Below are 14284 nucleotides of genomic sequence, written 5' to 3' on the forward strand. Positions count from 1 at the left end.
TAAACAGAACAAGCGGATACTGCATGGTTTAAAATCAGGAAAGGTGTGCATCAGGGTTGTATCCTTTTACCATTTTATTCAATCTATATGTTGAGTGAATAATATGAGAAGCTGGATTATATGAAGAAGAACTGGGCATCAGGATTGGAGGAAGAGTCATTAACAATCTGTGTTATGCAGATGACACAACTTTGTTTCCTGAAAGTGAAGAGGACTTGAAGCATTTACTAATGAAGATTAAAGATTGCAGCTTTCAGCATGGATTACACCTCAAGATAAATAAAACAAAAATCCTCACAACTGGACCAATAAGCAACATCATGATAAATGGAGAAAAGATTGATTTTGTCAAGGATTTCATTTTACTTGGATCCACAGTCAACACCCATGGAGGCAGCAGTCAATCAAATGACAACTGCATAGGGCAAATCTGCCGCAAAAGACCTCTTTAAAGTGTTAAAAAGAAAAGATGTCACTTTGAGGACTAGGGTGTACCTGACCCAAACCATGGTATTTTCAATCACCTCATATGCATGTGAAAACTGGACAATGAATAGGAAGACCAAAGAAGAATTGATGCCTTTGAGTTACAGTGTTGGCAAAGAATATTGACAGTGTTGGCAAAGAATACCATGGATTGGCAGAAGAATGAACAAATCTGTCCAGAGTGCTCCTTGGAAAGGAGGATGGCTAGACTTTTCTCATGTATTTTGAACATGTTATCAGGAGGAACCAGTCCCTGGAGAAGGACATCATGCTTGGTAAGGAAGAGGCTCAGTGAAAAAGAGGAAAACTTTTGATGAGACGGATTGACACAGTGGCTGCAACAGTGGGCTCAACTATAGCAATGATTGTGAGGATTGCACAGGAGTGGGCAGTGTTTCCTTCTGTTGTACATAGGGTTGCTATGATTTGGAACAAACTCAATGGTACCTAACAACAAAAGGCTGATAAGCCTCTACAAGGATTTTAATTTCTTTAGTAAACTTGTAAAGATCTTCACACAGCTTTGGACGGTATTTTGTAATGTTATGCAGCCCTGAGCATGTCTAGAGAGCAAAAGTAATATGGCGAGGCTCTTCGGCTTCAGTCCTAAGATGGATTTTAAAGGGCATTTCAGTTTTCAAAGTAGGATATATATCCTACTTTGGCATTGTAATTCTTTGTTCTACCTAATTAATTTAGATATAGTGTCTTGCAAGGAGGTCATTCATTATTTAGCTGCCTTTTAGAAGCTTCTAAATATGAACTATAATATGTATCCCATTGAGACTGTTTGACTTTGGAGTCTCATTTTTCTAATTTACTGGGCAGAAAGATTAACTCAGAAAGCTCAAAAGACCCCCAAATTGGCCACTGATCCCCAAATTGGCCACCAATTTTCTAAATTGACCCTGGTTAGGTGATGCCAGCTACTTAAGAATAAGTAGCTATTATGGGACCAAGGTGCTTGTTCACAAAACAGGTCAGGAGCTGCCACCTCCTCCTGTGAATTGGCATTACTCATTTTCAAATTGGGATAAAAAACAAATGTGAGCATGAAAATCAAAAGGTAGGTCACTGCTTTTGGTTTCCCAGAGTCAAATGCCCAGCAAAAGAGTCTGAGATACCTTGGAAGGGATTGGGTGGAACTTATGTCAAATTTCAATTACAAAGAGAAAGAAAGACAAAATCCTAGGATAAAAGCAAATCCAACAATAAAACTCTGAGAACCTCTATGCAAAGAGTGTTGGCTCGGATCTGAGAGGTTATTTACCTTGCTGCAAATCCTGAGAATCTGCTGTGGAGATGGAGAGCCCAAGGAGGTTCCACCCGGTACTGTTGGCCTGAATCCCTGGTGCCTCAGGATTTGCAGAGGTCAATAACCTCTTGGGTCTGAGCCACTGTTCTAAAGACTTACTGACAAGGCCATTTTATTGACTTGATGATGCTAGGATTCTCTAGTCTTATGCCATCTGTATACCAGTCTTTAGGTGCATCTTACATTCCTTTTTTTTCTTAAATCGAAGTTAGACTTACATAATATAAAATTAACCATTTTAAAGTGTACAAGTCAGTGGCATTTAGTACACTCACTGTTGTGCAACCACCACTTTTTCTAGTTCCAAAACATTTTCATCACCCCAAATAAAACCCTTTACCCATTAAGCAGTTATTCCTCATTTCTTACTCCTCCCCTCCACCCCTGGCAAACACCAATTTGCTTCTGTCTCTATGAATTTACCTATTTTGGATATTCTATATAAATGGAATCATAAACTATGACCTTTTGTGTCTGGCTTCTTTCACTTGACATGTTTTCAAGGTTCATTCATGTTGTAGCTATATTCTCTTTTTGAACATGTTGTTAGTTGCTGTCAAGTTAGCTGCAACTCATGGTGACCTCTTGTACAACAGAACGAACTGTTGCCTGGTCCTGGCACCATCTTCACGATGGTTGGTGTCTTAGGCTGGGTTCTCTAGAGAAGCAAAACCAGTGATGTACAATGGTTAAGAGCTTGGCTACTAACCGGAAAGTCAGCAGTTCAAATCTACCAGCTGCTCTTTGGAAACCCTATGGGGAAGTTCTACTCTGTCCTATATGGTGGCTATGAGTCAGATTTGACTCGATGGCAATGGGTTTTATATATATATATATAATCAATCACACAAGCCACCACAGTATGACAGACAGATGGGGGGTGGTGGTAAGTGGCAATAAAGGTATTTATATCCTTGGATGAACAAGTAGTTGAGGATGGGTTATCCCTAAGGCTGAGTGTGGGCTCAAAATTGGAGTCAAAGTATTAAAAGATATAACCCAAGAGGAAAGAAAACTAGACTTTTCATGTAGTCTGATACCTTTCCTGACCTGGAGATTTTCCTTGTCCGATTTCTTTCTGTTCAATCCTTAGAGGCCATGGGTTGTTTTGCATATGGGGAAGTGCTTAGCAAAGTGCCTGGTATAAAGGAAGTACTGAGTGCTATCATACTTGCAGTATTAACATCAGTGTTAATTTTGATTTTCTTAGAATTCAGGACTTTTGGGGGACAGCAAAGAAGTGGTTATGTGTGGGGACACTAGGCCTGGAGTCATACCCCAGCTCCTTCATTTACTAGGCACGTGACCTTTGGCAGAGTGCTTGTCTTCTTGGGCTTAACAGCAATTAAGAATATTATATGTGAAGCGGTGAACACAATGCCTAGTTCATATTAAATGGTCAGTAGATGCCAGCCATATTACAAATCCGACAAAGGTCTAATCTCTAAAATCTACAGGAAAATCCAACACTTCTACAACAAAAACACAAATACTACAATTAAAAAATTGGCAAAGGAAATGAACAGACACTTCACCAAAGAAGATATTCAAGCAGCTAACAGACACATGCGGGAATGCTCATGATCATTAGCCATTGGAGACATGCAGATCAAAACCACAATGAGATACCATCTCACCCTGGCATTGCTAGCACGAATCAAAAAACCAGAAAATAACAAATGTTGGAGAGGCTGCAGCGAGACTGGAACTCTTATGCAGTGCTGGTGGGAATGTGAAATGGTACAACCATTCTGGAAAACAATATGGCACTTTGTTAGAAAGCTAGAAAAATACCACACGATCCAGCAATGCCACTCCTAGGAATATACCCTAGAGAAATAAGAACCGTCGCATGAATAGACATATGCACACCTATGTTCACTGCAGCATTGTTCACAATAGCAAAAAGACGGAAACAACTTAAGTGCCCGTCAACAGATGAACGGATAAACTATGGTACATACACACAATGGAATACTACGCACCGATAAAGAAAAATGATGAATCTGTGATGCATCTCACGACATGGATGAATCTGGAGGACATTAGGCTAAGTGAAATAAGTCAATCATTGAAGGACAAATATTGTATGAGACCATTACTATAAAAACTCATGAAAAGGTTTACACGCAAAAAGAAACAATCTTTGATGGTTACAAGGGAGGGAAGGGGTGGGGATGGAAACACACTAAATAGACAATAGATGAGTGGTAACTTTGGTGAAGGATAAGACAGTACACAGTACTGGGGAAGTCAGCACAACCTGTCCAAAGCAAGGTCATTGAAGCTCCATACACACATTTAAACTCCCTGAAGGAACAAACTGCTGGGCTGAGGGCTATGGGGACCGTGGTCTCGGGCAACATCTAACTAGCTCAACTGGCATAACATAGTTCATAAAGAAAATGTTCTACATTCTACTTTGGTGAGTACCATCTGGGGTCTTAAAAGCTTGTGAGTGGCCATCTAAGACACTCCACTAGTCTCACCTCATCTGGAGCAAGAAAGAATGAAGAAAGTCAAAGATACAAGGGAAAGATTAGTCCAAAGGACTAAGGGACCACAACTCCCACAGCCTCCACCAGACTGAGTCTAGCACAAGATGGTGCCTGGCTACCACCACCGACTGCTCTGACAGGGATCACAGTAGAGGGTCCCAGACAGAGCTGGAGAAAAACGTAGAACAAAATTCTAACTCGAAAAGAAAGATGACTTACTGGCCTGACCGGGAGTGAAGAAAACCCGAGATACGGCCCCCGGACACCACTGTAGCTCAGTAATGAAATCATTCCTGAGGGTCGTCCTTCAGCCAAAGATTAGGCACATAAAACAAGACTAAATGGGCACACGAGCCCAGAGGCAAGGACTAGAAGGCAAGAGGGGACAGGAAAGCTGTTGACTGGGAACCTGAGGTCGAGAAGGAAGAGCGCTGACATGTTGTGGCGTTGGTAACCAATGTCATAAAACAATGTGTGTACTAATTGTTTAATGAGAAGCAGTTTGTTCTGTAAACTTTCATCTAAATTACAATAAAAAAGCAACTTAATAAAGTGACTGTGATTATCATGTGACTGTGATAATGAAACAAAAAGTTAAACAATCGTTTAAAAAAAGATGCAACCCATTACGACTTGCATGGATCAAGTGGCTTCAAAATCTGTCCAGTTTTGAGACACTTTTCTCTTGGTAAATTTCCCATAGCAAGCAGAAACAGCGAAGTCATCCTATTCATGAGACAAAAATAGCCACTGTATCCCCTCATTTGAAGGCACCACTCAAGACACTGAGAATTTGATGAGCACAACTATTAAAACTTTGTTTCTTCTGTCAACTTTCTTTTTTGAGTTTCTTTTTCTCCCCCTTATAGCATGAGGGAGGAAATAATGAAAATGATACTCTTTGGGGCATATAAACCAGAAACCAAAATCTGTTGCCGTCGAGTTGATTCAGAGTCACTGCGACCCTATAGGACTAGAATTGCCTCATAGGGTTTCCAAGGAGCGGCTGGTCGAGTCGAACTGCTGACCTTTGGTTAGCAACTGAGCTCTTAACTACTGTGCCACCAGGGCATATACATTATCTTAAAAAACGAATATGAAAATAGTTTAAAACCTGAAAATATGAGGCATCATCAGCTCCATTGATGGTGGAGGGTAGGTTGCAGGATGCCTGCCTGTTTCGTTTTGGGGAACCATTCTGCAGTCCCTGAGCCATGATACATATAGGACCCTCCTGCAGAAAGGAGTGTTCATGATGGAGAAGAGCATGGTATTCTCAGACATGGAATGCTCAAACACAACGCGCGAAATTCCTACTCCCAATCTACAGAAAAAAAAAGTGACACGTTCAAAGATCCTTCTCAGGGCTAGACACACAGCTAGTTGCCTCCGTGGAGCGATGCTTCTAAATCCAAAATATGTCTCTCCCCCAATCTAATTTTAAACTTTATTGTGCTATCTGCAGTTGGGGCAATTAGAGATCACTTTGATTTTAAGAAGCAATGTATCCCTAGGAAGGGGTCTGGGGATGGAAATTTTAACAGTGGATAAGGGCTCAGAATGAGTGAGAGGGAATGTTGAACATTCTTTTGGAAGATGGACCTGGAGTCAATGGCAGTGCCAGTAAGAAGAAGGTCCTGGGCTCCTGGGGGCAGGAGAAAGAAGATAAAGGGAAACAGGTGGGGAACACAGGACAGGTCAGACACTGGGAAGTTTACCTCAGACCCGTCCTTTTGTTTATTTTTAATATATGGAAAGAAAGCAAGACATTTAATTGAACTGGACAAGTCAGTAGTGCAAAACACCTTAGTTTCATTCAATGTACTGGACTTTATTTCTATAATGAATATGGGTCCTCTCATGTTGAAGATCTGAATACTGCTGGGAAAATAGTTTTAACCCTATTTTAAGACGAGACACTAACATTTCATCTTCTAAAACAGACGGCAGATAATGAATAGATACGAATACAGTAAACACATCTCAAAAAAAAAATGATACAATTTTTATTTTCCATGGATTTTAAAGATACTTTTGCTACACAGTTTATGTATTTTATGAGATTATATTTTTTCATTTGTATTAAGTTCAACCTTATACAATTTTAAGGTGATATGTTTGGTAGTGTATCTATAATCTTTAAAAAGTTTAGCGTTTTTTGGAATGTATAGTATATGAGGTAAAACCAAGATTACATTAGAAATTGTTTACTCCTCTGCACTAATTTTGCAGTGAGGCTCAAATGGCAAATACACTATTAAATGACATTTACTATCAAAAATAGGTGTTCATTTGAGTTAACTATGAAAAACATAAGCCACTGTAAACTTGCCACAGTGGCACATTTACCATTTTAGACATTCAACTATATAGAAATCTCTGGGCGATTACACTCAAATTCCTTTGTACTGCCCAGTGTGGCACTTCTAAGAAGTTTCTAGAAAACAATCACAATCACCGTTGTTTTGGGGGAAGGTTATCAGCCTATACATAAGAGATTGAATTTAAATAAAATGTAAACATACAGTATATTATAGTGACAGATCATTCTTACCACTTGGAAAGGCCAAGTTTATCGGTTTCTTTTCTGAACAAAGGGTTCATGTTTTTTCAACAGCACGGACTATTTGATGTAAAACAATTACGATACATGCCCATTCTAATACAGCATAAATTCCTCAGAGATCTTCAAAGCATAAATGTAAGTTCCTTTTTTCAAGACTGACAGAAGTGCTTAGTAATCACTAAAACGCTAACCTCAGCAACTGAAAATTAGTGATTCACTATTCTAAAATTCAAATAAATTAAAAAAGCTAGTTACAAGTGTTTTATAGGTAACAGATGTCATAAAACAAGAATTTAGATAGTTTCATTACAAACTGTATATTACTGGCAGTCATTGACATCTAGGCAAGATGTACTCGACAAAATCCAATCTGATCATCCAATAACTCACAAATGCAAGCTCACAAGACATTAATGAATTATGCAATTGCAAAGTGCTCTAATGCAACATTAACCACATGCAATCAACAATTTGGAACAGACATTACATTAAACATTAGTTTTTCAAGAAAGAAAGCAGCTTGAAGTTTACTGGTGCAAATTAATTTTGTCTTCAGATTTGGTGACCCCAACAAAAAGGTTAAGTTTGATTACGAATTCTGATGGTGATGGCAGTAGTTATGAGAGAAGCAGCAAAACTTATGGGAGTTCTTCAGAATTAGCCCATAGCAGAGATGGAGTGTGTGTGTTACATACACACATTTCATATGCTTGGCATGTGTAACTGTTATATACGCTGCCGTGTGTGTATGTGTATGCCCTTATACACATACGTGTAGCTCAAAGTGCCACAAACAGAAGCCTAATAGGTTGGAGATTCAAAAATGACTTTAATTATTCCTTTTAAAAAAGGAACTATCTATAAAAGTCCTCTCTTCTTTTCCATATTTTCAAGACGCTTAGAGGTACTTTAATAGTAAACATTAAAATATTTTTAGGCCAAGTAGACTGCCTGTGCTTAAGTGACTCATCCATAAATTTATGAATATATACTTCTAACGAAGAACTCCACATTTATCAAACAAGAAGCTTCTTTTTTTTATCCATATCCTTTCATCCAGTTTTTTTGTTTGCTAAACCCCTCTAGTTATTCATCATAATCCCACTTACCAAATAATTAAGACAAATGAGGAGGTAGAAAATACAGCACTAGATTGCTTTCACAGCATCAGACTTGAACATTTTTGTACAGCATGTCAGTGTAAATGTTATCCATTCTTTTTCACTTGGTAATAAACAGATCGGGTTTACCACTGTTACACTCATGCTGACTGGTCAAAATATCAATTACATATTGTTGCCTCTTAGAAAGTTTGTTCTATGAGAAGCAGGTAAAAAAGGAAAACAAAGACCCAACCAAACAAAAAACCCTAAATTTGGTATTTCTGTGGCTTGCATTCTAATAAAGTGCCAGCCTTTACCTAATAATACAAGCATTGTAAATGGCAAAAATGATGTGCTATAGTCTCAATGCTAGTGCTAAATGCCACTGTTTTTATAAAAGCAATACAGAAATCATTTTAGTATATGACCCAAAGAAACATATAATAAAGCATTAAAAACTAAGGTGGTATTTTCACTTGATTACAAAGTACTGAATGATAAAGGCAATCAAAATGGAAAAGAAAGCGAACAGCACGAGGATGACGGCAGCACACTGCTCATCGCTGAGGGCCCGCTGGCGCCTCGTGCTTTCCACAGTGTCTCTGTTGGTGCTGGCTGGCAGTTCAGTCCTCTGAGAGATGAAAAGCACTGTGGTACTGTAGGGACCTACGAGGTCCTGGTGCCCCACAGGGTCTTGGCACTGGCGAATGGCACACACACGGAAACGGTATTCACAGTTCAGCTGAAGGCTCGAATACCGGAATGAAGAGTCAGGACCTTTGTAAATCTGTGGGAAAAATTATGTGTTAAAATCTATGTTAAAACTGCCTTGTTTCAGAATTATTTTTGACATGAAAGTTAGTACCACTAATTTGTTCTTTTAAGTGACATTTTAAAAATAGCTATGCTGCTGAAGAAGGCAGGAGAAACGTGAAAAGTGATGGTGTGAGATCTACCCTTGGAGGCTTACAGACAGGTGGAGAAGTGAAGATGTGTTGCCAAGTAGCTGGGGAACAAGCACAACCAGACCACTGACATGCCCTGGTTTCCATACATGTACGAAGTCAACATATGCAAAGTCAGTCCACAAAAGCGGGGCAGTATCTAATCTTGCTCACTAGTATACCTTTGCATACCTGTGAAGTTTTTGTACAATTTCACCGTATTTGCTGGATGAAACAACGAATGAAGGAGAGATGCTTTCTATAGGTGTGTACGACAAATCATTTTATAAACTTCAGAGAGAGAAGACCACCCAGAATCAGAGTAAGGTCTTAAAACCTAACTCCTCTGTCCATTCCTTAGAAGGAAAATAACAAGAATGAAATTCCATGGGTTTTAAGGCAAAGTGCTAGTGATTTGGAGGCTACAAGGTAAAACTGGTCACCCCTGGGTTCCAGCCCTGCTCTACCACTTCACAACTCATGTGATCTTAGGCCAGTTATAAAATCAGCATAAAAGTAGTTATCTTGTATGGTAATTATGAGAAAACAAGCTAATTCTTGTTAAAGCAATTAGCACAGTGCTCGGCACTCAGTTAATGTTCAATATATGGAAGCTATTTCATTAGTGATTTTTAGTCCATCCCCTTCTTCTATAAAGGAAAAAACCAAGCCTCACAGGGTTAAGTGACTTACGCAGTAGAGTTCCTCCAGTTAACTGGCAGGTTATAAGACAGACCAACCAAAACCTGGGCTAGCATTCTTTCAAACACTTTTAGCTGCCTCAAGTGTATCTGTGTTGTAAATCTAAATTTTTAATACTGGTTTGCTCCTGAGGGAGCAAAGTAAGATCTCCATCTTAATTAACTTTGTGTCTCCAGAATCTAGCATATAACCCCAGTGCCGCTGAGTTGATTCCAACTCATAGCGACCCTATAGTAGGTACATAATAAAAGGCTACTAAATTAGTGAACGGAGCCCTGGTGGTGCAGTGGTTAAGAGCTTGGCTGCTAACCAAAAGGTCAGCAGTTTGAATCTACCAGCCGCTCCTTGGAAACCCTATGGAGCAGTTCTACTCTGTCCCATAGGGTTGCTGTAAGTCCGAATCGACTCGACTGCAACAATTAGTGAATGAGGTAGGCCTATGTATTAGTCAAAATATGTATCAGTGGATGCTGAGAAGTTATATAAAGGAATGTCTATTGGAGGAAGCAAGCCTTAAGATGGATCTTAAAGCAAATGGTAAATACTCAGTTCAGAGGGTGCAGATGAGAGCTTTAGGGAGTGGGAATGTAGAAATGGTCCATACCTAGGAGATGGTAAAGGATTACTTAAGTTAAACAGAAGGTTGTATTAGGAAGCAATGTGAAATAGTTCACATGCAATGAGACCAATTTAGTAAAAAAAAAAAAAAAAAAAGTATGTGTCTTATGGATATGAGTGATTTTAATTTTTGACTTTAAACTTCTCTTTGCTTTCCATTTGTCTCCGAATGAGCATGGTAAAATATAGTTAGAAAACTAAAACAAACAAAACAAAACAACTACACATACAAAACCCAACAAATGGCATGAGGGTGACAGGTGAAGGGTTCTGGCAGAGAAGGAATAAGTTAGTACACTAGCTGGAAAAGTTCAGGTTTGATTCATTAGGAAGCCACTCCAGGTGTGTAATCTTAAAACAGTGTTGAAGGAATACTAATCATGAGGCTGATGGAGGGACTGAAGGGAGCTGGAGAGCACAGGAGCTCTTGCTCTATATAAGCATGAGACTGTGAGGCCGTGATGTAGTTTTTATGGATCTACAAATCACTTTTGACTAAGACTTGGTAGGGAAAAAAAAAAATCTTCCAAGGATTTAAAGGATGGGGACAAAGATGATGTTGGTAGCCTTTAATAACTAACTTTGAGAACTACTGCTCTAAAAGCTCTAGGTTTTTTTTTTTTTTTTTTTTTACAACTCCCTTAGCAATAATGGAGGAGAAGAGGGTAGAGACGATCTGTGTAGTTTTTTGTATATGTTCAGGTGTTTGTAAATTTTCAATTTTGTCTCAGATGTTGGGAGGATATCTAAGACCTGTAGGGGATATCTTATAAGAAACTGTAGACACATGACTGAAGAAAAAAGATTAACTTGCAAAGCTAATTTAAGAAAGTTTATTATCTAAAAGAAGCTATTGAAATAAGCCTCAAGCTTGAAATGAGCTAGGTTAGGTCTTAAAATGAGAAATAACTAAAATGAATAATACTGCCATCCCCCATCCCATATTATCAAAGTAGCTTTGTTGTGACCTTACAGATAAGGACAAGTAAAGAACTGTAAATTCATAGTTTTTTTGGGCTTTAGCTATTACTCACAGATAATATTACATATAATTAAAAGAAAATAGCCCCTTATCTTTGCTATGAACCAATTATCCATTTGCAGGCAGAATGTGGGAAATAGCAATTAATGAAGATTTGTAGTTAAGAGAACACTGGGTAAGATTACTGTTTTCACTTTGCATTTCATCTGAGAAATGCTGATTAAAATCTCAGTGTGTGAAAAAAAAAAAAAACCTTGTACACTTATGGCTGCCAAGAATTTTCAAATAGCATGTCAACTGCAATAGAATTTTACAGAAAAACTTTAAAGACAGTTTACTTTCATCAACTGGCATTTGTCCGTATTTTAGCTTTGTGAACACATCATACCAAGTATAGAACTGAGGCCAATAAAAACAAAACCAGTATCTTACCTGTTTGTATCTGTATCTATATTCAAAAAGCATATTTGGTTGGCTAGATAAATTTATCAAGTACTCATACTAAAATGAGAAATAGTCCTTGTTATGATCTTTCAATAAGTGTTTATGTTTAATACCAAAGATATCCATTTTTGAAGCTGCCATTACAGAGGAACAGCTTTTATTATTATCTTCTGTGCACATTATGTATTTATAACCTGATGTTCATTAAATAATATGCACCATATATATTATAAAGCAGTCAGTATAAGTCAATGATTTCAGCAATATAGTACTTCTGGGCTGAATATGTAACATTTAGATCTTTCCTTAAGGTATATTATGTATCTGATTGTATTTTTTAAAATTACTCATTATTACATATAATAAGACATACTGCTATATAATTTGTCACATATGGTCACATAATTTGGTCCTTCTGTAATTTATTAATATACTATTGCAATAATTATTTTGCAGTGGGCAACACATGAAAAGAAGAGTAAAAACCAAAGTGTTAGAATCCCTCACTTACAAACACCTGAACATATACAAGTAACCACACAGATCGTCTCTACCCTTTTCTCCTCCATTATTGCTAAGGGAGTTGTAAAAAAAAAAACTAAAGCAGTAGTTCTCAAACCTAATGTGCCTAAGTTCTTAAACTTAGTGTGCATAAGAATCGCTTGGGATGTTAAAAAAATACAGAGTTGTGCGTCCCACTCCCAGTTATTCAGGCACATCAGGTCTGTAAGGCCACTCTGAGAAACATTCTTTTTGAAAATCTGAGTTCAGAAGTTTAAGTACTGGTACCACACGGTCCAGTACTCATTCCCTGCCACTGCCAACAGTCCTCGGATTTTGGATGGAATGTCTGATACTTCCCTACCCAGCCCAGGCATGTTAGGAGAAGCTGGCCTCACCCCTAGCCCCAGGGGTGGGCCCTGGCACAGCTGCTGGTTCACAGCTGGCCTGGTAACCTATGTGCTCTCTCTTCTCCGAATGTGAATGAGGATCAGTAAGTTCCCCACTGCCAACGGGCAGCCACTGAAGACTGTGAAAGTAGCCAAGTCCTTAGTGATCTCATTCAGCTACTGGATGAACCAAATCTAAAGCCTGTTTACCTTCAGGTTTCACCCTAAAAGGATTTACACTTAATTGTTTATAAGCCAGTTTGAGTTGATTTTCCTCGCACTTCCAACATGGTGAGTTCTGATATAAGAACTTCCTCAGGTAGACTTCTAGGTGGAGTTAATCTACTTTGAAAGTGGCTTTTATGGTCCTCAAATATTTTCACTTCACCTTGTTATACTACTTGAAGTGCCATTTCAGTCAAGAAACACTTGCTTCTTAAACAAAATGGCATTTCAAGCAGTATAACAAGTTAAAATATTAAAGAGCAGACTCTTATCTTTCGGTATGACTTTTCCCAAGCAAAGAGTCTCCCTCCTAATGCCTCGTAAGTTCAGACACACTGTGTGTACGGGAGTCATGATGTGGATATGTGTGTGAGAGACAGAGGGAGATGAGAGTCAGAGGGAGTATGTGACTTTAGGGAATGGGGGCTAGTCTACGTGAGGTGCTGCAGAACGGGGCACAGGGCAGCAAGAAGGTACCAAGGGGTTGGGCAAAGTTACTGGCTAATGAAACAGAGATGAAAATAGGGAAGAATGCAAAGAAAGCAATTTGTTTCTAAATTTGGTCCAGGGTGTCAGAGTATTTGTTGCTGCCAGGCCAACTTGCTTCCAGGTTCCCAAACCAAGCAACATTATAGTTCAACGGGTTTTTATTGGCTAGGCTGGAAACTCGGCCACCATTTATAATTAATATTCTCTTCTTACAAATATCAACAGTTTTCTACTGCTAGAGATCTACCCAAACCTGGCCTGATCCACTACAAACTTTCCAGTCACACCAAGAGTTTACGGTTCCCTAAGCCTCCCAGACTCAAGAAAGACTCACTTAATGACACTCTTTCAAAAAACCTTTCAAATTCCAGCTGGAACTAATTATTCTTTTAATAAATTAGGGTTTATCCTTATTATGACCTTTCACTTGTTTGGCTATGTAAAATATCATGATTGTAATATTTCTGCTTGGTTACTAGGTTCTAAATAGCATTCTTAAAAACAAACTTCTTAATCATGTAGCCTACCCCTCCCACAATTCTAAGTATGTAGTATTTAATATACGTGTGCTGAGTATCACTTAAATTACAAATAAAATATTAAATTTCACGAAAGAAGTTGAACTCTTAAACAACACACAAATTCTTGGAACATATAACCTGCCAGTAAGTTGTAGAATTTTATAAACTTTTATTTAAGAGATTTAGATGAGCATATGTAAAATGAAGTTTGAAGGAAATCAATACTGTAAGTTTTACAGCATGTTTATAATTGAAAGTAAGTGAATGTGCTGATAGAGTTAATTTAGCTTTTATGTTAAATTAGAATTAGCACTGTTGTTTCATGTAGTGACATAAACTTATTAAAATTCATACATCACTAAAATGTGGGGTTCCTATTTCCTTTAAACATGTAATACAATTACATTTTCTTTAATATTAATTTTGCTTCCCTCTTGGAAGGAAACCTGCTTATCTGTAAATTACATTTCAAATCTAATTACCATGTCAATTTGCAGATGG

The 14284-nt window shown here is 38.2% G+C and overlaps 1 protein-coding gene across 4 annotated transcripts in view; it reads right to left on the minus strand.

The window, feature by feature from the left end:
- Positions 1 to 6195: 6195 nt before the first annotated feature.
- The window catches only part of FNDC3A (fibronectin type III domain containing 3A), a 240066-nt gene continuing 231977 nt past the window's right edge, over positions 6196 to 14284 (minus strand). For all 4 annotated transcript variants that reach the window (XM_049853006.1, XM_049853004.1, XM_049853005.1 and 1 more), the window contains one exon: positions 6196 to 8755. In XM_049853006.1, coding sequence (XP_049708963.1) covers positions 8441 to 8755 — 315 coding nt within the window. In that variant the 3' untranslated portion in view covers positions 6196 to 8440. The remainder of the gene's footprint in view (positions 8756 to 14284) is intronic.

Source organism: Elephas maximus, chromosome 14 (assembly GCF_024166365.1).
Source record: "Elephas maximus indicus isolate mEleMax1 chromosome 14, mEleMax1 primary haplotype, whole genome shotgun sequence".
NCBI classification, from domain to species: Eukaryota; Metazoa; Chordata; class Mammalia; order Proboscidea; family Elephantidae; genus Elephas; species Elephas maximus.